This window comes from Trachypithecus francoisi, unplaced genomic scaffold (assembly GCF_009764315.1).
Source record: "Trachypithecus francoisi isolate TF-2019V2 unplaced genomic scaffold, Tfra_2.0 Lachesis_group10, whole genome shotgun sequence".
In the NCBI taxonomy this organism is placed as follows: Eukaryota; Metazoa; Chordata; class Mammalia; order Primates; family Cercopithecidae; genus Trachypithecus; species Trachypithecus francoisi.
In genome coordinates this window covers 39023990-39049830 of record NW_022681455.1, presented here as the reverse complement: position 1 = coordinate 39049830, position 25841 = coordinate 39023990, and the positions used below count along the sequence as shown (strand labels likewise).

Sequence of the window (25841 nt, the reverse complement as noted above, 5' to 3'; positions counted from 1 at the left end):
ATTCTCAGGGAGTGGCAGCCAAACTGAGACCAGGCACACACCAGGGTCCTGGGAATAAAAGGCTCCCATAGGGAGGGCAGAAGGGCCACTGGCAAAAGTAGAGACATCACTGGACTGCAGCAGGGGTGGGGGCTTCAGCAGGAACTTCCCCTCTCAGGGTAGGTGCTACTGCCCTGTGTGGATAGTAAGTTGACGGAGGAGAGCGGGAGTGGCGGGGAGCAGAGCTTAATGCGGCGTTGCCTCGTGCATCTATGCACGTTCCCATGGCAGCACCCAGGGCACCCTCCTCCTGGGAAAGCCTGCTCCCACCTCAAGAATAAAGCAAACCACGCCCTCCACCACTCTTCTTTTTTTTTTTTGAGATGGAGTCTCGCTCTGCCGCCCGGGCTGGAGTGCAGTGGCCGGATCTCAGCTCACTTCAGCTCACTGCAAGCTCCGCCTCCCGGGTTCACGCCATTCTCCTGCCTCAGCCTCCCGAGTAGCTGGGACTACAGGTGCCCGCCACCACGCCCGGCTAGTTTTTTGTATTTTTTAGTAGAGACGGGGTTTCACCGTGTTAGCCAGGATAGTCTCGATCTCCTGACCTCGTGATCCACCCGTCTCGGCCTCCCAAAGTGCTGGGATTACAGGCTTGAGCCACCGCGCCCGGCCCCTCCACCACTCTTCTACCCAAGTTATCCTTGACCAGCCAAATCTACTTCCCCTTCTCCCAGGAAAGGAGAGGCGCTCATTTTGTTCCCTGCAACAGAAGTAGAATCCACATATCATGCCTATGAACTGGGGTAAGCTGATGGCATAATGCCACCCAAACCAGGATTCCATGGGAGAAATTACATTTTTTCTGGAGAGCAGGTAGGGAGTTGGTTATTTTACTCCTGGGTTCTGCACTGTAATGTGGGATGAACTCCAGCATGAACCCCTCTGGAGCCTCAGATCCTGTGCCTAATTCTTTTTTCAGTCTCTGCAAAAACAAAAGTACATATAACATGTTTGTTTAAAGCAAGGGATACCTGTTTTAATTTGGAGGACTCAATTAATTAACAAATCAGATGTGTGGCTCTTATACTCAACAATAGAGAGAGAAAAGAAACGTTAAGTCACAAACTACCTAATCCACAACATTCCTTCCTACAGCAGTTGAGTGTCAGACATTCAGGTGCATATAAATCATGTAGGTATCTTGGTACAATGCAGACTGATTCAGGAGAGTCTGAGGCGAGATCTAAGATCCACCTCCAACAAGCTCCCAAGAGATGTTGATGCTTCTGGCCCAAGACAACAAGTCTCTAAAGAATTGTGGATTTTTCTATTAAGCTGTCCCTATCCTAACCAAGTAAAAAAAACAAACAAACAAAACAAAACAAACAAACAAAAAAAAACTTAGGCAAAATCACAGCAAACATTTCTGTGATATTTCTGAAACATACGTCTAAAATTCCCGGGAGATTTTGGAAATATCACAGTAAACACTTCTGAAATTGATGAAAAACAATTACCTACACTCACTGTATTGTCACAGAACTGGATGACGGAATTTTAGAAATTGAAAAAAACCTTGAAAGATCACCTACTTCTGCCTCCAACTGCACAGATGGGGAAATAGGCCCTGAGAGAGACATAACTTGATCAACTAACTGCTTTCAGCTAACTGATTTCACAGCAAGCATGAAAGTCCAGGCCTCCTGACTCTCAGTGAAGTGTTATTTCTAGCCCTCTATTATTTGATTTTAAGAGGCATTCAGCCTTTTATTCTTGGACACTCCACTGGTAACTTCACTGCCCTAGCGGTGAAAATATTTTTCCTCCGTTTTAACCCAAACACACGTGGTGTTAAGTGCAAGGGCACTTTAGCCCCACGGCTGGACCATGGTCCTGCTGCTCTTCTTCCCTTTAGCACTTGGATAATGGCCACTAAAAACACAGGTTGCCACATTAACCATATGGAAAATACCCCCAACCAGCTCTCCATGATAAGCACAGTGGAAGAGTTGAATCATCACTACTGGGAACAGAATCGGAAAATACGTTATTTGTGAATTGGGAATGAAATAGCAGAGTTAAAGCAATATTTGTATTAGAGTGTGATAAAATCTAGCAAAGTGAACAATTCCCAGATAAGAATGTATGAAATAGGCTTCGGTGACTTGGAAGCTATAATTGACAATCCAAAGGCCACAATGGAACTTAGTAAAGACAAGCACCAGCAAAGCATTTAATCTGATTTTAACTCTCTCAGGGTTGGGAGACAGACAACCAACACAGCCCTCTCTGTTGGGCAGCCAGGAACCTAGTAAAGTGGTAGGGATAATGAAGTAGGGGTAAATACACACAGTATTTTCTGGGGTGAGCATTAAGTTCCCCTCCATCTTTGGACAGGGCAGGGAGAGGTAATGTGAAGTTCTGCCCATCACTGTACACAGCTAAAAGCTTGACTCCTCGGATAGACCAACCGATTTATTTTGTCCTTCACCCCAGCCTCAGGGAAGAAAGAAATGCAGGTAAAGGTTAAAGGAATTTCTTCAATTCTCTGTGAAATCAAGGAATAGATCAAGTGCATTGAAAATATGTAGCTTTTGAATTACAGAACAAAAAATAAAATTCAGATGCAGAACAAAACACTAACGATAATTTTTAAAAATCATAACAGACAAGTTGCTTGGTAATCAGAATTCTTAAATTACTGCATCAGTACTAAGACTGTAAAAGCAAACAGCAAATGACTTGAGAAAGACTCGGAGCTGCTGTTCCTCCTCCTCCTCCAACATCACCACTACTTTTACTATCAGGTAATGAATAGAGTCAAAACAGTACATAAATTAGAGCCAGCCAATCCTAGTTCAGCCAATCCTAGTCAACCACATTTGAAGAGTACTTAACGTCTTTGAGATGGTGATAATCCTATCTTGAAATGTGGCTGTTAGTATTATAGGAGATGGTCCACATAAAATTCTTGGCCAGCACAGGCACTTTCAAAACCAAGCTCCTATCTTTATAATCCATTAGCTCATTCTACAAATATTTATTGAGCTCTGACAATCCCCTGCATGCTGTTGTGACAGCAGGAGAGTCAGCAGTTACAAAAAGACAGTCTTCACCCTGGAGAATCTTACATTCCAATAGCAGGGTTGGGGGTTGGGGCAGGGGGCACACACAAAACACATAAACAAATATACACTATGCCAGGTGGGGAAAGTGCTATGAAGGAAAAGAGAGTAAGGGGACAGAGCGGCAACGGATAGCGCCCTCTTGGGAGCCTCTCCAATGAGGCCTCAGCACATCACCAGCCATCCCCTAAAAGTGAAAACTGCTTTCCATAGTTACCTGCACAGTGGAGTGTAAAAATGCTACTGTGTAAAGCATCGGCTTCCACATGGGTAAATTACTGATGTCCAGAAGGTCTTGATTAATTCCTGCAAATGTTCTTTTCAAACCTGCGCGTACACCTTGGGGTGGCTCATTAGTGAATTTGAGAGAGGTCTGTTATGAAAAGAAAACAGTGGTTTTGTTTCTATAAATTACTATAAAGAATAAAATAGAAATTACAATATTAGACTGAGTACCCTTTATCTGAAATGCTTGGGACTAGAAGTGTTTTGAATTTCAGATTTTTTTCAGATTTTGGAATATTAGCATTAAATTGTTATACGAGCATTTCCTTTGAGCATTCTATTGGCACTGAGAATGTTTCAGATTTTGAAGCATTTCAGGTTTCCATTTTCAGATTTAGGATGCTCAACCTGTACATCAGAAAACAATATGCTTATGGTACATAAAGTAGGGGCAAAGTTCAGCACTGTATAAACTAAGTACATTGATCAGAGCTGAAACTCAATAAATTAGTACCAAGTCTTAGAGCTCTTCTATGGAAATATTTACTGTAGTCTAATCTTGATGTCAAGATTGTGATGATTATAGTATTATAGTGAGATTTTGCAGTCCAGACTCTACAGGACCAAAAAGCCCTGTTGTGTTCTCATCTTTCAACAATGTCCATGATGCCATCTTTATTTCTATAACTCTCAATGAAAAGACATTTAGTAACAAACCTGAAGCAATGTAATTGGAAATCGATCATGAGGCTCCGTAGTTATCCATACTCGGAAAGAATCATCACTGGCTTCAGTGGTAATTAGTGTCTCTAGTAATTCTTCCATGAATTCCAGGCCAAGGTGGCAATTTTGTAGTAATACCCAACCACCCTGTATCCAAAAATGAGTCCATATTTATTTCTTATAACTTTTTTGCTATGATTTTAATAAAACAAAATGGGCACTTTTTTCTTTTATAAAACCATGTGAATACTGTTTTGAACACATTTTTAAAATTATATGTCAACACAATAATTTCTCCGGCTATTGGTACAAGCTAATTACTTAGAATCAAGTGGGTTCAAAATGATAGTATTCTGCTACCCCTGGTTCAAAAAGGAACAGAAATTAAAACTTGAAGACAGACTTGTGTAAGTACAGTGTGTGCACCATCTAATGGTGGGAATGGGTATTTCGGAATCAGTAACTTAAGTTGTCCTGCCTAAGGTAAATCAGAACTGACTCACCCCCAAAACCAAAAAGACTGGTTCACAGTTATTCATAGTTACAAAGAAAGATACACATGATCTCATGAAAGTTGGAGACAATACATTTGGCGACATTTACTACCATAACGCTAAGCTTTATTCTTTATCATCACTCTCTTTCCACACTTTCCTGAAACCACATAACTTATTAAGCACTTTCTAAATAAATACTTGATTAAACAAACTACCTTAAAAATATGTCACAAAACCATCACTGCCCTGTAAGAACATAGTTTCTTCACCAGACATTTTAATACCGTTATACAGGAATCAGCTATCTTGAACGACATAAAACTACAAAATAGTGAGCACGATAAATACATGGCAAGGCATATATACCGTGTCTCAACTGTAAGCGAAAATACAACTCACACCGGCTTAACTAGCAAAGGGGATGTGCCGTCTATACAATTGGGGTTTCAGAGGAAGACGGCATTCAGGATTAGTTTGTGTCATCACGGACCCACCTACTTTCTGGTTCCCCACTCTGCATTCCACAATGCCAGCTTTATGCTAACCGTGGTGGCTCTCAAGGCAGCAACATGGCTGCACCTGCTCATGTCTGGTTTTCTTTTCTGATTATGCCATATCATCAATATTTACCCCACTTTGACACACAGGGCATGGAAGTTATAAAGGCTAGCATTCCAAAGACGGGTAATGTGAACACAGTATTTAAATTAAAAAGTTTTGCACTCACAGAAACTAAAGAAATTATGTAAGGCCCAAAGTTAAACTGTCAAATCACTCAACAGAGTGAAACACTTGATCTGAGTAAAAATAATTACGTATAATTGCTTTGAGATATACATGTAGAAATTAAATAAATTATTGAATTTAATTAAGTGATAAAGATTAAGGCTTAGGGCATTTGAGAATTAATGACTAGCTGGAAAATTTGATGACCCAAGCAGAGTTTTAGCCCATTAACCCTCTCTAGTCATTAATTTCCAGGGAGAAGCTGCACCAAAGTTTGTACAGATATTCTGAGATCAAAAGCTTAAAAATAAACCAAGATCTTATTTTATTTTTATTTTTATAAATGGTATAATTTCTTATTACAGCTGAAAAGGCTATCTACAGAGCATTTCTAGAAAATTAATGTCCTGTGTATTTATTAGGTGCAATGGGAAATCTCTCTTAACACTCCATTCATCTTGCAATTTTCAGTGAAAACCATTATCAATATTTAAACATAGCATCCTTAAATATTTCTTATTTGCCTGAAATGATCCATTAATGAAAAATGAAAGTCTGCCTTTAACTGAAAATGAAAATTTAACTGTCTCAATCTGTCACTCCTTAAGTACTACCTATTCATATTGATCATGAAATTCCAAGATTGCTAGAGCTGCATTCTTAGAAATCAGAAGGTGTGTCTCCCAAATTACAAAACGAACAAAAAATCGGTGAAGGTAAAATGGAGCATATACTATAGAAAATGGAATAAGCTTTCCATGGGAATATCAGGAGGAAACTAGACTGAGGTTTAAAATTCACAGGTAATGATAAGCAAAAATGGAAAAATCAGGATTGAGCATCAGGACAAGAATGTGGTAACATTCGTGACTATGGGGTTTCCAGCAATAATGTTGCAGCAGGAGCAGTCTCTTGTCACATACCTGCTGCATTGACATCTGAATCAGCTTTCGAGCATGTACTTCTTGTCCTTGCCCCATTGAGATAGTTCGACATTCTGTAACATAGGAGAAAGTTCACTATGATAAAGCATAACTCTTACAGCAGGATTATAATGAAAACTTAAATTCTGAATGATTGTAGCCTCCTTCTATTGTTTCTAAGAAAAAAATCTTTGCTGTTCAAACAGGCCTGGCCTTTGGTTGTGTGGATCAGAGAAATGCATGGAGCAGAGACCTGGAGGCACCACCCGGAAAGGCAAGGGTTGGGGGGTCAGGAAGGGAGAGAAAAAGGCACATATGGTGAGAGTTTGAGATTCTTTGGAGACAATGAGGAACAAGATTAATGGTGGGAGAGGCAGCTACAATGCTATCACAGGTATTTGGAGGGAAAAAGGATTTTTTAGTTTTGCCGTAAGTTTTGGTTAGAATCCTTTTTGTCGTTTTAGCAGATAAGCATTAAACTGTAAAGTTTAATTTTCTGTTGATTCCTTTTAGATATCAGGCTCACAGTAGTTTCTGTCTGCTTGTTTAGGTTTTCTTCGTATGTTTGATCATTTTTCTGAGATGAAATCTGAGACAGTTCGGCCCTGTGATGGGTACATTCAGGGGCAACGGTCTAAGACCTAGTTCTCAGCTGCTCCTCAGATTAAATCACCACCTTGGAACTAAACATGAAAACACTCCAGGATGAAAAATGTCATAATTCCAGAGACAATGCACCATTTAGGACCAGATGTCCCAGGCAGAGAACCATACTTGTGCTCTGCCACATGAATTAGTTAAATTGAAGAAGTCTGAGAATCATGTTTACACAACTGCAATTAGAAATTATCTTTTAAGCAAGCCCTTGTAGGCCCCAATTTTCTTGGGTTCTAGAGGCATAATCACTGTACAAGGAAAAGCGATCAATGGAGACATTGTGAACCAGTGTATGTTTGTGGGAACTGCTGGTAGAGACTATAAGAGGCCGGAGACTTCATGGGGTGGGGAAAGAAGTATGTCAGAAACCAGAAACATTGTCAGGACACACCATTTAAATGGCATCCTGTGGTTAATAGCCAGATCTTCCGAGATCTGCAGGGTGCAAGATTAGGGATTATTTGTGGGCTCAGGGTCACAGGGAGACACTTTGCAATGACAGCCTGAGGAGGATGGAAGAGCACTCACTGCTTGGAGAATCAGGAATTGAAATAGGCCAAGTGTTAACAAGCAAAGGTAGATTTTCCCACCCAAGTCCCCATGAATCTCCCCAGCTCCTAAGGGGAATCTGGCACCTGAAAAGAATCCCACCCAGCCTATAAAAGCAGAAGAAAGGAGAGGAGTGACTTGAATGAGAGGAGCCTCTGGATCCTGGATAGATATCGAGCCCCACTTATTTCAGAAGAACACACAAATGTTCAATAGTTCAATGAGGGAGAGTGACAGGCTCAAAAAGTATTAACACATGAGTGTGAGCCACAGCCTCTCTGTCTTCATCCAACTCCTCTGAAACACACCTTCTAAAAGGAAGGTCTGGTTTTAGTTCAGGTGACCCTGGCATAGTTGTTGCTTGATCCAGGTATTGGGTCAAGAGGTGATTTATAGGCATCCCTTCATATTCAGAATCTGACCACTTCCCAACTCTGCTTTTATTTCCTGGCCTAAGCGTCCACCACCTCTTGCCTGGATTCTTGGAATGGCCTCCTAACTGGTGACAACCTCACTCCCACCCTTGTCCTCTACTAGCTATTCTTCCTACAGCAGCCAGAGGGGTCTCTCAAGCCCTAAGTCAGATTACGTTCATCCTCTGCTCAGAACCATCCAATGGCTTCCCATTGCAGCCAAGGCAAAATCCAAAATCCAAACCAAAGTTCTTATTTACGGTCTATAAGGCCCTACACAATCAGTCCCTGCTACTGCTGCCACACACCACCCCCACCCCCACCCAACACACACACACACACACACACACACACACACACACACTTTTTCTTATCTCACCACCCCTCTATCCATTCACTGTTCTCCAGCCATAGCAGCCTCTTCGCCAGATCCTCCCCAGCCTCATTGCCGTTCCCTCCTTTAGAGTTCCAGACTCACTCCCTTCACATCTCAGGTTTTTCTCCCCCTGTCAGCAAGGCTTTCCTGATGGTTCTGGTCCTATCTAAAACAGCACATCTCTCCTATCACTCTGTCCTTTCCCCTGCTTCTTAGCATATTTTATATTTTCTTCTTAGCATATTATGTACTACCTTGTTTATCAATTACTGTCTGTTTTATGCCCAGTCCAGAATATCAGCTAGGGACTTAGTTAGACACGGTGGCCAAATCAGCACCTAGCCAGTGCCTGGCGCTCAACAGATGCTCAATAAATATATATTTCTGAACCTTTAAAATTGAGATATACTTTCCATATAAATTATGAAGTATATACTTTATTACAAAGTATATACTTCAATATTTTAAAATATATTTATAGAGTTGTGTAACTATCGCTACTGTCAAATTATCTAATTCCAGAACATTTTCATCAACTCCAAAAGAAATCCCATACCCATTAGCAGTCACTTCCCATTCCCCCCTCCACCCCAGCAATCACAAATCTTTGTTTCTATTCCAGACATTTCATTAAAATGGAATTATGCAGTATATGGTCTTTTGTGTCTATCTTCCTTCAGTTAGCATGCTTTCAAGGTTCATCCACATTGTAGCATGTATTACTTCATTCCTTTTTATGGCTGAATAATAGTTCACAGCATGGATATACCACATTTTTTTTTCCATTCATCAGCACCAGACGTTTGGGTTGTTTTCACTTTTTAGCTAGTATGAGTAATGCTGCCATGAACATTCACATACAAGTTTTTGGGTGGATGTATATTTTCAGTTTTGTGGGGTATATACTCAGAGGCAAGTTTGTTGAGTCATGAGATAACCCTATCTTTAACTTTTTGAGAAACTGCTAGACTGTTTTCCAAAGCAGCTGCACCATTTTACATTTCCATTGGCAATGTATGAATGTTCTAATTTTTCCACATCCTTACCAATGCTTGCTGTTGTCCCTGTCTTTGATTATAGCTATCTTAGTGGGAATGAAGAAATAGCTCATTGTGGTTTTAATTTGCATTCCCCTAATAACTAATGATGCTGAGTATGCTTTCGTGTGTTTATTGGCCATTTGTATATCTTCCTTGTAGAAATATCCATTCAAATCCTTTGCCCATTTTTAAATTGGGTAATTTGACTATTGTTGAGTTGTAAGAGCTCTTTATATATTCTGGATACCAGATCCTTAACAGATATATGATTTGCAAATATTTTCTCCTATTTTATAGGTTGTCCTTTGATGGTGCCCTCTGAAGCACAAAGTTTTATATTTTGATGAAGTCTAATTTATCAATATTTCCTTTTATTGCTTATGTTTTTGGTTTCATATCTAGAAAACCATTGCCTAATCCACGGCCACAAAGATTTACTCCCCCTTTTTTTTTTTTTTTTTTACTAAGTGTGTTATGGTTTTAGTGTTTACAGTTAAATCTCTGATTCATTTTGAGTTAATTTTTGTGTATGTTGTGATGTAAAAACCAAACTTCATTCCTTTGCAAATGTTTATCGGTTCTTGCAGTACCGTTTGTTAAAGAAGATTGTCTTTTCCCACATTGCATGGTCTTAGAACCCTTGTTGAAAACCAACTGACCATAATACGTGAGGGCTGGGTTTATTTCGGGACTCTCAATTCTGCATTGAGATACATATTCTTTGCAATGATATATATCTTTATGCGTATATCACACTCTTTTAATTACTGTAGCTTTGTAGTAAGTCTTGATTTTGGGAATCATAAGTCCTATAGCTTTGTTCTTCCTTTTCAAGATTGTTTTAGCTGGCTTGGGTCCCATGAATTTCTATACAAATTTTAGAATCAGTTTGTCAATTTCTATTTTTAAAAAAGGCTGTTGGGATTTTAACAGGGATTGAGTTAAATCTCTTGATCTATTAGATGAGTACTGCCATCTTACTGAAGTCTACTGATCCATGAACAAACTGGATGTCTTTCCATTTATTTAGGTATTTAATTTTTTAACAATTTTTTTTAGTTTTCAATGTACAAATCTTCCACTTCTTTTATTGAATTTATTCCTAAGTATTTTATTTTTAATGATATTGTAAACAAATTGTAATGTGTTTATGATTTCATTTTTGAATTGTTCTTGCTAGTGCATAGAAACACAATAGCTTTTAAATATTGATCTTGTATCCTACAATCCTGCTGAACTCATCTATTAGCTCTAATTGTTTTTTGGTAAACAACTTATAATTTTTTATGTACAAATTCATGTCACAATCATAGAAGCCGTTTTACTTCTTCCTTTCCAATGTAGACGGCTTTTTGTTCTTTGCCTGGTCTGATTGCCCTATGTAGAACCTCCAGTGCAATGCTGAATAAAAGTTGTTTAAGAGTAGACATCCTTGTCTTTCTCCTGATCTTTGGGAGAACATTCAGTCTTTTATCATTTTTTTTTTTTTTTTTTTTTTGAGGCAGAGTCTCGCTCTGTCGCCCAGGCTGGAGTGCAGTGGCCAGATCTCAGCTCACTGCAAGCTCCGCCTCCTGGGTTTACCCCATTCTCCTGCCTCAGCCTCCCGAGTAGCTGGGACTACAGGCGCCTGCCACCTCGCCCGGCTAGTTTTTGTATTTTTAGTGGAGACGGGGTTTCACCGTGTTAGCCAGGATGGTCTCGATCTCCTGACCTCATGATCCACCCGTCTCGGCCTCCCGAAGTGCTGGGATTACAGGCTTGAGCCACCGCGCCCGGCCAGTCTTTTATCATTAAGTGTGATATTAACTGTGAGTTTTATGTCGGTGCCTTTTATCAGGTTGAGAAAATTTCCTCTTATTCCTAGTTCACTAAGCATATTTATCAATGTTTTCAATGCTTTTTAGCATCTGCATTGGACTAAATGTTTATGCTCCCCTAAAATTCATATGTTGAAACCTAAACCCCAAGGTGATGGTGCTAGGAAGTGACAAGACATTAAGAGTGGGATTAGTACCTTATAAAAGATGTCCAAGAGAGACTTCTTGTTCCACCATGTGAAGACACAATGAGAAGTCATCTACAAAATAGGAAACAGGCCCTGATTTTATCAGCTACCGAATCTGCCAGGGTCTTGATCTTGGACTCTCAGCCTCCAGAACTATGAGAAATATATTTCTGCTGCTTATAAGCTACCCAGTCCATGGTATTTTGTTTCAGCAGCTCAAATAAGTTAAGACAGCATCTGTTGAGATGGTCATGTGGTTGTCTATTATTCTATTAATATGGTATATTATATTGATTGATATTCATATGTTTAACCAATCTCATACTCCTGGGAGTAATTCACTTGGTCATAGTGTGTAATGTTTTTATATGGTGCTGCATTTGGTTTGATCATATTTTAGTTGAGAATTTTGCTTCTATGTTCAAGGGATAATAGTCTGTAGTTTTTTGTGTGTGTGTGATGTCTTTGCATTTGGTATCATGGTAATACTGGTATCAGAATGGGTTAAAAGTGTTCTCTCCTCTTTTATTTTTTAGGAAAGCTTGAGAAAAACTAGTGCTATTCTTTAAAAATTTGCTAAAATTCACCAATGAAGCCATCTGGGACTGAGATTCCTTTTGTGGGATTTTTTTATTTAATTAATGAATCAATCTCCATACTTCTTATGGCTCTATTCAGATTTTCTACTTCTTCTTGAGTCAGTTTCAATAGTTATCTCTAATAATTTTTCCATTTCATCTATGTTATCTAATTTGTTGGCATAATTGTTCACAGTGTTCCCTTAGGAGTTTTTAAATTTTGGTGAGGTCAATAGTTACGTCCCTGTTTCATTGCTGATTTTAGTAATCTTCACTTTATCTTCTTTATTCTTGGTTAGTTTAGCTAAACATTTGTCAATTTTATTGATCTTTCAAAAAAGATACTTTTAGCTTCTTGATTCTTTGTTGTTTTTCTATTTTCTGGCTTTTCTTGCTCACATATTTATTCTTTCTTTTCTTTTGACTGCTTTGAGTTTAGTTTGCTCTTCTTTTCTAAGTTTCTTAGTGTGGAAGATTGTTACTGATTTGTAATCTTTCTTCATTTAATATAAGGTAATAAATATTATATATCTTTTCTGAATGGCCTGGGGAAAAAAACGATTGCTTGGCATTGAAAAAGTGAGAAACATTCCAAATCAAGGAAGGAAAGGGGCCAATGAGACAAGAAACAGCATAGGCTGAGTTTTTAGAGGTGGGGGCAAGGACTGTCAAGACATCATAAGAGGGACTCTCAAGAGAAGCGTGTATGCAGGAAACAATGGAGGAAGTGTTGCTACAAGTGATACAGTATAATTCCACTTTGGTGGTTTAGGTTTTGTTTTAATTGTTTGAATTTGAAAGACTTTAGTAAAATTTTGACTGCCTTTATATTCCTTTCCAAAATTATGCTTGTGTCTCTTCCACCTTTTTTTTTTTTTTTTTGGACTTACTTCTGATTCAATAATATATGTTCACATTAAAAGGTTTAAAAAATACAGGAGCATATAAAGAAGGAAATAAAAATCACCAATATTCCTCCCTAGAGATCTTTATTCTAATCCTTTTAATATGCATAATCCACAATCCCTTACCTTCATTTAAAAATTCAGAAAGCTCTGAAAACGGTCAATCATTTTGGAGGCAAAAGCTCTCCTGAACAGATGTGAGGCTATTTATAGTCTTTATTTATTCCTATCTTCCTGAATATTTATACCTTAGCTGCAGTGTATTATATAACATATGGAATATTACCTTCTAAAAACCAGAACATTCTGATTTCTGAAGCATATCTGGCCCCAAGGGTTTGTAGACCTACCTATATTAAAATTTATATATGTATATATGTATTATACATTATTTTATTTTATTTTATTTTATTTTTGAGACAGAATCTTGCTCTGTCACCCAGGCTGGAGTACAGTGGCACAGTCTTGGCTCACTGCAACCTCTACCTCCCGGGTTCAAGAGATTCTCATGCTCACCCTCTTGAGTAGCTAGGATTACAGGCATGTGCCACTATGCCAGACTAATTTTTTGCATTTTTAGTAGAGACAGGATTTTGCTATGCTTGGCCAGGCTGATCTCAAACTCCTGGCCTCAAACAATCCTTTGCCTCAGCCCCTTAAAGTAATGGGACTACAGGTGTGAGCCACCATGCCCAGCCTATAGATCATTTTATATCTCTACATTCCAATGGTATGCTGTGAACATTTTCCTGTCATCAAATATTATTGAAAAACAGTTTTTAATGGCAGCTCAGTGTTCCATCATGTCAAATCCATTCTCTCAATCAATAACTTTTTATATATTTAAGACATTTTTGATTTTTCAGTATTATAATTGCACTAGATGAAACACCCTTGTATATAAATCTGGATGTATATCTCTCAATATGTTCTTAGGAGGAATTCATACATGGAGAAGAGTTTGGATACAGCATTCAAATCATTTTTAAAAATTCACGACATACAAAAAAGGACTCCCAGTGTCTCCCATTGAAATGGAATGCTATAGTCCCCCACCCACACACCTATCCTTGTTTTTTTGTGCTTTTATTTTATTTATGGTGCTTTTGACATACAGATTTTTTTTTATTTCAACAGGTTTTGGGGGGAACAGGTTGTGTTTGGTTGCATGAATAAGTTTTTTAGTGGTGATTTCTGAGATTTTGGTGCACCCATCACCTGAGCAGTGTGCCCTCTACCCAATACATAGTCTTTCATCCCTCACACCCTCACACCTTTTCTCCCCAGTCCCCAAAGTCCATTGTATCATTCTTATGCCTTTGCATCCTCATAGCTTAGTTCCCACTTATGAGTGAGAACATACGTTTGGTTTTCCTTTCCTGAGTTACTTCACTTAGAATAATGGTCTCCAATTCTATCCAGGTTGCTGCAAATGCCATTATTTCACTCCTTTTTATAACATACAGATGTTTCGAAATTCATCCAGTCACATTATCTATCTTGTCCCTCTGGTTTTAGACTCAGGTATTATGATTAAGAAAATCTTGGCCACTCAACTAACTGAATATATACTATAGCTAATTGAATATATTCTTCTTCTTCTTTTATAGTTTAATTTAAAGTACTTAATGCCTTAGTCAACCTAAAATTTATTTTAGAGTTTAACGTGGGGTAACACTTTTGTGTTTTCCAAAGTTAACCTGCTATCTCAACACTGTTTACTCTCTAACCCATTTTTCCCCCACTGATTGGAAATACAAATCTTATCACATATTAAGCTATTGTACATACAAGAATCTAATTTTGGCCCTTTCATTTTGCTCCATATTTATCAATGTTTGCAATGCAAATGACTAAATTATTGCCATTTGATAACGTTTTAAAAATCTGGTGGTGCTGGTTCCCCATTATTCTTATTTTTTTCCATTTCAAGCTTTCTTAGCTATTCTTGTCCATTTACACTTCTAGAAGATCTAATATCCCTCTACTATCCAACTAGAAAAACAAGGATGCTTGAGTTTCAATTAGACTTGGCTTCAATTTATAGATTAATTTAGAGAATATTGACGTCTTTACAATATTGAATCTCTATACTGGGAATGTGGCTCACCTCTCCATTTATTCTAACTACTTTTATGTCTCTAAGAAGGTTTTATAGTTTTCTTTAAATGAGTATTTTAAAAATTATTTCTCAGTTTTATTTTTATTGCTATAATTAAGAGGAGTTTTATATCTTATTTTATAAGAAAGCATCATTTTTTATATATTTATCTTGTAAACAGTCACCTCACTGAACTATTAGACTATTAAGTCTAATAGTTTTTCCATTGATTCATTTGTTTTTTGTTAGACAATTATGTTGTCTAAGAACAATGTTGATTTTGTCCCTCCTTTCCAGTAGTTACATCTTTTATTTATGATTCTTTCAATACATTAGCCATATCTTCTACAACACAATGCTAAATAACAGTGGCAATAGCAGACATCTGTATTTGGCTTTAATGGATATGTCTCTAGTTGTTCACCAATAAGTATCATGACATTTGGGGTTCACAATCATTATCACAGAAATAAAATATGCTTCTGTTCCCACTTTCCAAAAGTCAAATATAAGTGTTGAATTTTTATAAAATGGCTTTTATAGCACCTATCATAACAGTATGATAGCTTAAGGAAAAGTTTTTCTCTTGTTGTGATGAGATTTCCTAATCCTGCATATTTCTGCTATTTGCCCATGTGTTCCAGCTTGGTGAAGGCACGTTATCATTTGCAAGTTATTTTTTGATGTTCTACTGAATTCTTCCTTTTCAAAGTCATATTTTGTTTTTCACTGACACAAAATGATTGTACATATTTATGGGTAATGTACACATTACACATGTATACATTGTGTAATGATCAAATCAGTTAATTAAGATATCCATCACAACAAATAATTTTCATTTCCCTGTGTTAAGAGCATTCAATATTCTCTCTTCTAGCTATTTTGGACTATATATTATTTTTTTCACAATAAATTATTGTTAACTATTCACTTTACTGTGCAATAGAACACTAGAAATCATTCTTCCTCCCCGCTACCCTCCCTCAGTTTCTGGTAGCCACTATTCTACTCCAATTATAAGAGATCAAATTTATTAGATTCTCAAGAGTGAGATCATGTGGTACTTGTCATAGAATGTGAGATCATTCTATGCTCAGCTTATTTCATTTAGCATAATGCCCTCCATATTCATCCATGTTGTCACAAATGACGGAATGCCATTCTTTTTCATGGCTGAATAGTATTCCATTGTGTATATGTACTGCCTGTTTTAATCCATTCATTTGGTGATAGGTACTTAGGTTGATTCTATATCTTGGCTATTATGAATAGTGCTACAGTAAACATGGGAGTACAGATAGATACCTCTTCAACATACTGATTTCACTTCCTTTGCTTTTTTTATTTTATATTTAAAACAAAAAAAAATCCTTTCAAAGTTTTCCTAATGATTTCACCTCTTTTGGATATATACTTAGCAGTAGAACTGCTGAATCATAGGGTAGTTCTATTTTTAGTTTTTTGAGGAACCTGCATACCATTCTCCAAAGTACTAACTTACATTTCTACCAATACTGTATGAGGGTTCTTCTTTCTCCACATCACTGCCAGCATATGTTACTGTTTTTTTTATACAAGCCATTTAAATTGGGGTGAGATGATACCTCATTGTAGTTTTGATTTGTATTTCTCTGATGACCAATTATGTTGAACCCCTTTTCATATATCTCTTTGTCATTTGTATGTCTTATTTTGAGAAATGTCTGTTTGGATCTCTTGTTCACTTTAATAAACAGATTATTTGTTTTTTTGCTATTGAGTTGTTTGTGTTACTTATACATTCAGCATATTAACACCTTGTCAGATGCACAGTTTGCAAATATTTTCTCCTATCCTTTAGGTTATGTCTTTACTATGTTGATTGTTTCCTTTGCCATGCAAAAGCTTTGTAGCTTCAGGTAATCCCAATTGTCTATTTTTGCTTTGGTTGCCTGCTTTTGAGGTCTTACACACAAAAATATTTTCCCAGATAATGTTCTGGAGCATTTCCTCCAGTGTTTTCTTATAGTAGTTTCACAATTTCAGGGCTTACATTTCAGTCTTTAATCCATTTTGATTTGATTTTTGTATATGGTGAGAAATAGGGATCTAGTTTCATTAATCTGCATATAATTACCCAGTTTTCCCAACACCATTATTGAAAAGATTGATCTTTCCTCATTACATGTTCTTGGCAACTTTGTTGAAGATAAGTTGGTTGTAAATGAAGATAAGTTGGTTTACCTCTGGTTTCTCTATTCTGCTCCATTGGCCTATGTGTCTGGTTTTATGCCACTACCATCCTGTTTTGGTTACTATTGCTTTGTAGTACATTTTGAAGCCAGGCAGTTTGGTGCCTTAAACTTTTTTTTTTTTTTTAATGCTCAAGACTGCTTTAGCTATTTGGGATTTTGTGTGGTTTCATATAAATTTTAGAATTTTTTTCTATCCATAAAAAATGACATTGGTATTTTGATAGAGATTGCATGTGAATCTGTAGATTGCTTTGGGTAGTATGGATATTTTAACAATATTAACTCTTTCAAGTAATTAACACAGGATATCTTTCCATTTATCTGTGTCCTTTTCAACTTCTTCCATCAATGTTTAATAATTTTCATTGTAGAGATTTTTCACCTCCTTAGTTAAATTTACTCCTAGGTATTTTATTTTTTGTAGCTATTTTAAATAGGATTGCTTTTTAAATTTCTTTTTCAGATAGTTCACTGTTGGCATATGGAAACTCTAATTTGTGTAGGTTGACTTTGTATCCTACAACTTTACTAAATTTGTTTTTTGGTCCTAACAGCTCTTTGGTGGCATCTGTAGGGTTTTCTACATATATACCATCTACAAATAGGGACAATTTGACTTCCTCTTTTCAAACTTGGATGCCTTTTATTTCTTTCTCTTGCCTGATTGCTCTAGCTAGACCTTCCTGTATATGTTGAACAGAAGTGGTGAAAGTGGGCATCATTGTTGTGTTCCTAATTTTAGAGGAAAACCTTTCAACTCTTCCCAGTTCAGAATGATGTTAGCTATGGATTTGTCATACATGACCTTTATTGTGTTGAGGTATATTCCTTCACACCTAATTAGTTTAGGGTTTTTATCACAAAGGAATGTTGAATCTTATCCAATTCTTTTTCTGTGTCTATTGGGATGATCACATGGTTTTTGTCCTTCATTCTATTACTGTGATGTATCACACTTATTGATTTCTGTATCTTGAAATATCCATGCATCCCATTTAATCAATGTGAATGATCTTTCTGAGGCGCTGTTTGATTTGGTTTGCTAGTATTTTGTTGAGGATTTTACATCTATGTTCATCAGGGATATTGGCTTGTAGTTTTCTTTCTTTGTTGTGTCCTTGTGTTTTGACATTAGAGTAATGCTACTCTCATAGAATGAGTTTGAAAAAATTCCTAGCCGCTTCAATTGTTTGAAATAATTTGAGAAGAATAGGTATTATTTCTTCCTTAAATGTTTGATAGAATTCCATAGTGAAGCCATCAGTTCCTGGGCTTTTTTTTTTTTTAAGGGAGACTTAATTACTGATTCAATCTCATTACTCATTATTGGCTGTTCAGGTTTTCTAATTCTTCATGATGCAATCTTGGTAGGTTATATTTGTCTACAAATTTACCCATTTCTTCTAAGTTTTCCAATTTGTTGGCACATAATTTTTCATAACAATCTTCAATGATCTTTTGTATTTCTGTGGTATCAGTTATGATGTCTCCTTTTTCATCTCTGTTTTTTTTTTTCAGTCATATCTCTTTTTCTCTTAGTCTGACCAAAGGTATTGATTTTATCATTTCAAAAATAACATCGCTTCATTTTGTTGATCATTTGTACTTTCAAAAATTCCTGTTGCATTTATTTTCTACTCTGATCTTTATTATTTCTTTTCTTCAAATTTTGAGTTGAATTTGTTCTTGTCTTTCTAATTCCTTGAGATGCAACATTAGGTTGTTTATTTGTGATTTTTTTTTTTTTTGGTATAGGCATTTATTGTTCTAAACTTCTCTCTTAGAAGTGCTTTTGTTGTATTCCATAGATTTTAGTGTGTTGTATTTCCATTTTCATTTGCCTCAAGAAATTGTTAAATTTTCTTTCAAATTTCTTCTTTGACTCATTGGTTATTCAGGAACATATTGTTTAATTCCCATGTATTTGTACAGTTTCCAAAGTTCCTACTGTTACTGATTTCTAGTTTCATTCCACTGTGGTCAAGAAAGATACTTGGTAGTTTTCCAGTTTTTAAAAATTTGTTAAGACTTGTTTTGTGGCTTCATATATGATCTATCCTGGAGAATGTTCCATGTGCTGTTTAAAAAAATGTATATTTTACAGCTGTTGGATGGAATGTTCTGTAAATGTCTGTTAGGTCCATTTGATTTAGAGTATAGTTTAACTCTAACATTTCTTTATTGACTTTCTATCTGGGTGATCTGTCCATTGCTGAAAATGGGATGTTGAAGTCTCCTACTATTATTGTATTGCAGTCTATCTCTCCCTTTAGGTCTATTAATTTTTTTTATTAATTATACATTTTATTATCATTAATATATATTAGTATTTATGTATCTTTATATACTTAGGAGCTCTGATGTTGGGTGCGTGTGTGTGTGTGTGTGTGTGTGCGCGTGCATGTGCACTCTTGTATTTACCCTTAATCACTGTATAATGGCCTTCTTCATTTTACAGTATTTGGCTTATAGTCTATTTTATCTGATATAAGCATAGTTACTCCTGTTCTCTTTATGGTGCCCGTTTACATAGAATATCTTTTTCCATCCTTCATTTTCAGTCTGTGTGTATCCTTATAGGTAAAATGAGTCTCTTGTAGGCAGCATGCAGCTGGGTCTTTTTTAAAAAATCCATTAAGCCACTCTGTGTCTCTTAATCATAGATTTTACTCCATTTACATTCAAGGTAATTATTGGTAGGTAAGGACTACTGCCATTTTGTTACTTGTTCTCTAGTCGATTTGTAGATCCTTTCTTCTTCCATTCTTCCTCTCTTGTAGTCTTCCCTTGGTTGGGTTAAGTGATTTTCTCCAGTAGTATATTTTGATTCCTTACTTTTTAGTTTTAGTGTATCTAATACAGGTTTTTGCTTTGTGATTACCATGAGGCTTACCAGAAAATCTGATATTTATAACAAGTTTTTTTGTTGCTGTTGTTTTGTTTTGCTTTTAGGGACAATATGCCTGAACTGTGTGAGAAAGTTGGTCAGGGACACAAGCCCAGAAGCCTGTCCCAGTGGCCCAGATGGGTTTGTTTTCCAGCAGGTCTCTGCACAGATGGGATAGTTTCCAACTGCAGCAGGAGGGGCTAGAGCTGAGACTAGACCCCTTTAGGACTTGATGTGGGACAGCAGCTGGCAAGCCCACCTAATTGGTTCAGATGGGAGTGTGTCTCCCAGCAGGTCTCTGCACAAATTAGTTTCCTGACTACAGCAGGAGGGACTGGAGCTGAGACTGGGCCCTTTTGGGATATGCTGGAGGATGATGACTGAAGAGTTCATCTCATTGGCTCAGAAGGGCATGTATCTCCCAGTAGATCCCTGCACAGGTAGGATAGTTCCCTGACTGCAGCAGGAGGGGCCAGAGCTGACAGTGGGCACCCTTGGTATCTGCTGCGGTACAGAGGTTGATGAGACCTTCTTGGAGGCTCAGACTCCCAGGCTGCTAGATATGAGCAAGCCTCCTTCTGGGCTCTTGCACAGTTAGCTCTGAGTTGGGACCTCAGCTGAGGGTGGCTGGAGACAAGCCACAGGGTAACTTTCAAGTTCACTGCCAAGATCGATGTTGGCAGGCAGACAAGCCTCTCCACCGAGACACTAGTGTGCCTGATTCCACCTACAACCCTTGGCAGTTGGTTTTAGTTGCAGGCTCAAGGCCAAAAAGGGCTGTAGCCAAACTCCTTGGGGACCAGGGCCATTTCTAGGCTTGAACCTGGAAGCACAACTGGCAGATCTGCCACTTGGGTGTCAGTTTGTACTCTCAAAACAACCCTCCTAGGTCTTAGATTTTAATAGGGTTTCACAACCTTCTACCTATATCCTGAGGCTCCTGCAGAGAGTTCATCTGTAGATGGATACAGAATTGCTGATGTGGTGTTGGGATATGAGGGAGGGATATGTAGAGGGATATGAGACATCTTGCTGATGTCACTATAAATTCAACTTGCTTGTGATTTAGTTAAGATACTTACAGTTATTTATTTATTTATTTATTTATTTTTGAGATAGAGTCTTGCTCTGTCATCCAGGCTGGAGCGCAATGGCGCAATCTCAGCTCACTGCAACCCAACTTCCGCCTCCTGGGTTCAAGCTATTCTCATGTCTCAGCCTCCTGAGTAACTGGGATTACAAGTGCCTGCCACCACGCCCAGCTAATTTTTGTATTTTTAGTAGAGACGGGGTTTCACCATGTTGGTCAGGCTGGCCTCGAACTCCTGACTTCAGGTGATCCACCTTCCTCGGCCTCCCAAAGTGCTGGGATTACAGGCATGAGCCACCATGCCTGGCTGGTTTTCTTTCGTTTATGCAGTTACTATCTGGGTCGGTTTACTATTTCAGAATAACGTGAATAAAGAGGAAAATGGGCCAGATGAAGTGGTTCATGTCTGTAATCCAAGCACTTTAGGAGGCCAAAGAGGGAGGATCACTTGAGCTCAGGAGTTCAAGACCATCCTGGGCAACATAATGAGAACTCACCTCTACAAAAAAACAACCAAAAAAATGTAGCTAGTAGTAGTGGTATGTGCCTGTAGTCCCACCTACTTGGAAGGCTGAGGTAGGAGGATCACTTGAGCCTGGGAGGTCAAGGCTGTAGTGAGCCATGATTGCACCACTGCAGTCCAGCCTGGGTGACAGAATGAGACTCTGTCTCAAAAACAAAAGGAAAATGTATTCTCTTTTTCCATCTTTTGGAACAGAATATAGCATGTGAGAGTCCTTGAAAGTTTTAAAGGACTTACAAGAAAATTATCCAAGCCTAGAGTCTTTGCTGATGTAATAATTTTAAAACTTCTACCTTTTCTCATCTTGCTTATTGGTTTACTCAGGGTTTTCTACCTTTTCTGAGGAATTTTCTAAACTCATATGTTTCTATAAATTTGCCAATTTTGATGAGATGCTGTAATTTATTACTATAATTATAAGCCATTCTCCTATTTAAAATGTTAAAATATTTCATCTGTACATATTATTATTTCAGTTTTTATATTATTATTCTACTTCTACTTTTGTGTACCTGTGGGGGTTTTATGTTTTTGTTCTCTTTTGTTTGTTTTCAGGTGTTCTTTTTAAGCCCATCCTTTCTCTGAGACCTCCCTCCTCCCCTATTCAGGCTCCTAGAAGGGCTCTCATGCTAAATCCATCTGCTTTCTCCACTTTGCCCACATACCCAGTACTCTGTGCAGAGTTCATCTGCTCCAGATTTCTCACTACAGATCTTGACCAGTACAAGACAATATCTATAACCCAAAGTTTCCCTTCTCCTCTTTTTCTACAAAAACTTTTTGATTCTGTCCCAGCCTTATGTTACTTTCAGGTAGCTGGTTAATTCCTTCAATGAAAACAATGAGAAGGAATGAAAAAGAAAGACCAATGAGATCACTGAAGTGGGGTTCCTGACATAAGTTCTGAACCAGATCTGCCACGGACTAGGTCTGGGGCCTTATCTCCAGACCATAGTTTCCCCCATCTGTAAAAAAAAAAAAAAAAAGTAACTGGATTTCAAGATTTCCAGTCACATTCACCTTAAGCATTCTATGATTATTATCCAGATTTTCAAATAAAATATTAATAGCTGAGACTACATTAACATGTTGCTCTGTCTGTGTAATAGTTCCATGTTAACAGCTAGCTTTGGGACTTTCAACCCAAAGCATCAAGCAACACGAGATTTCCTAATACTGCTAAAATGATTTGGCAATAAAATTGTTTATAAAATTCATTTGATCCTTCAGTGTCAAAACCAAATCTATGTTGTTCCAGTATCCTAATAAAGGAATCAATAGAAGCCTGGATTGTTGTTGGAAAAAGTAAAGTAGGAGTAATAAACGGAAATCACCAAATTGCCAAGCAAAGCAGTATGATAGCACTCAAGGAGATAGTACAAGTCTGCCCTTCTGTATTCATTGAATGTCAGTTATAATTTCTCCCAAAGGAGATCTTGAATTTCTTGATTATGTTCTTAAATTACAACATTTGAAATGGTAACTCTAGTTGAATATTCCTTCTTCTAGGCACTGTATCTTCTTCTAAGAAATGTCCCCATTCCAGCTTCATACATAAGGTTTCTACTAGGAACCTATCTCCAGAGCAACAGTTCATTGGTTGGCCCAGAAAGGAGTGCATGACCAAAGCTAAGACAACGAGCTACTTCCTTGGATATTGGGACTTGGAACCAAGACAATAAGAGCAGTTTCACTGGGAGTGCTGAACCATTCTGAGCACGTAAGCACTGAAGCCCATGAGCCACCAGAAGCCACATGCTCTGCCATGTGGAGAAGAATGGTAAGTGGCAAGAGAGAAAAAAGACACCTGTGTAGAGACAGAAGTGAGGCATAGCAGCAGCTGCATAAACACCCAGAGAGCAACAGATTTGAGAGAAATCTGCAAACTGTAAGGCTACTAGAGAGGCATCACTTAGATAAACTCAGACAGCTGGTGTGCTGCAGTAAATACTAGAGCAAAACTGCCTACTTTGAAGATAGCTAATGAGACTTAACCATGAGCAGTTCCAATATAACCTGAGCGCTCTTTGCATCGGTATCAGTGTTCAGATAGAAGACCATGGCCATTTGAACACTGATCCACTGAGAATATAGAACAGTGTGGTGACAACAAATAGAGTGAAGTCAAGATGAGAAAAGAGGACATGAACATGGACCATACTACCATAGCTTGGTTTTATGCACAGGGACAGGTGGCTAGTACATGGACATGACTGAATTGATTTTATATCATGCTTATGTAGACTATGTAATAAATTTAATGTAATTTTACTTCACAGGATAGATTTAGTGATTCGCAATCAATCACTTAAATACACAAAAGACATGAGTGGATTAATCCTACAAGTTATATAGATATCTGAACCTAGAAGATTGCAAAAGGCAATGTCAACAACATTCAGATTTTCAGAGTATGAATGAAGGAAGGGATAAAGAGTCCTTCTTACAGGATGGCACAATCCTGTCAAGATGTGCTCTGCATCCCTGTCCTTTAATCCTACTGATTCAGTCACACTTATAAACACTTTTGTGTTTATAACTTCTCTGCCCATCTCCTCCCCCTGGAGTAACTTTCTATCTCCCACCACCCCACCTGGTAAATTTTATCTATTCTTTAACTTCCTACTCTAATATCATCAATGTGATGTTTTCCCCCATATCCCAGGCAATCTGAGTAGCTCCGAATCCTGTGAATGGCCACTTCTATGAAACATTTAATGCAGCTGTCACATCGTCCTCAATTACATGTTTACATGTCTGTCTTTCCCAGCTGTGTTTGTATTCATCTCTGTACCCCCAAATCTAGCACACTGCCTGTACTGAATGGTTATTAAGTGAAAGCATGAAATAATTAATCCCTAATTACTATGCATTACAATAATGGTTATAGTTTTTCAATTTGTGACAAAATAAACTTTGCCGTAATTTTATATAGATGTGGCAATAACATAAACTTTGGCTGTTGTGCGTTCATTCTTTTTAGTCGGCTATCCATGCAATGCAGCTATCTCCTTAGAACTTAAAAACACAACCAATAAAAAAAAAAGTATATGGTAGATGAGTGTGTTCTTCTCTACACAAAGATACCTATATCATACCCTCACTTTAGGGGGTATGAAAGGATGGAAGAGGAATAAGTTTAATATTTTTTGAATTCAGTTTTACATATATTTCTAAGAATCAGTTATAAAATTATGAAAGGCAAAATTCAGGGCTAAAATATGGAAGTGTTGCTAAATTTTGTAGATTGTTAATCCTACCCAGTTTCAGTTTCTTGGCCAATGCATCAATTTGATTGGTGGGGTCAGATCCCATGGACAGGAAGCAAATCAGAGGTGTCCGGGTATCACTTTCTTCCCAAGTTTTCTCCAGATTTAAGATAACTGGTTCTGTATACTTCTCCTCCAAAGAATCTGCAATATACTTTCTTGCTTGAAAAACAGTACGGTCTGGGCACCATGACCTAAAAATGAATACAAGTTAAGCGAAATAAACTAAACATGTTCATTTTTTCTTCTATCTGAGTAAAAACACACATTTAATTAGCAAAAGGGCAACAAGCTAATTCCTACTTTTCCACATCTGTGTAAGAGGAATGGCCAGGTTTCCTATCCATGGATGAGCACAAATTTAATCTCACGGTTTTGGTGCCAGCCAGGCATTGGCAAGAAGCAGGGCAGAGCCCATAACAACACAGTGTCCTCTACCAGCTCCAACACATGGTAGGGGCTGACCTGCCACACACTCTGAGGCGCCACATCCTTCAAAGGAGGAACCAATGTGCCAAAGATGCCCAAAGTAAGTTGGTCAGCAAGCACTTGTGGCATACCATTTGTGTAATGCACACCATAACAAGTTCTACACACACAGACACATTGGATAGTGTCATTTAATACTGATATGGTAAAGCACAGACAAGCCCCACAGACTCTTTTTGTTTTTTTTGTTTGTTTTGTTTTGTTTGCTACTATATTGTACTATTTGACATAGATCTAATTTTTAAATGATGGATTAAAAAATAGACACGTGTTCCAATAAAACCAAGTAGCCCTGGCTGGGTGCGGTGGCTCACATTGGTAATCCCAACACTTTGGGAGGCTGAGGCGGGCGGATCACGAGGTCAGGAGATTGAGACCATCCTGGCTAACATGGTGAAACCCCGTCTCTACTAAAAATACAAAAAATTAGCTGGGCATGGTGGCGGGCGCCTGTAGTCCCAGCTACTCAGGAGGCTGAGGCAGGAGAATGGCGTGAACCCGGGGGGCAGAGCATGCAGTGAGCC

The 25841-nt window shown here is 37.9% G+C and overlaps 1 protein-coding gene across 1 annotated transcript in view; it reads right to left on the bottom strand.

Annotated features, from left to right (window-relative positions):
* Positions 1 to 25841, bottom strand: part of DNAH8 (dynein axonemal heavy chain 8) — a 334964-nt gene that overhangs the window by 62925 nt on the left and 246198 nt on the right. Inside the window, exons 82-85 of the mRNA XM_033217044.1 lie at positions 24820 to 25022; positions 6199 to 6272; positions 4047 to 4199; positions 3322 to 3477 (exon numbers count right to left, since the gene is read on the bottom strand). Of these exons, the coding sequence (XP_033072935.1) occupies positions 3322 to 3477; positions 4047 to 4199; positions 6199 to 6272; positions 24820 to 25022 (586 nt within the window). The remainder of the gene's footprint in view (positions 1 to 3321; positions 3478 to 4046; positions 4200 to 6198; positions 6273 to 24819; positions 25023 to 25841) is intronic.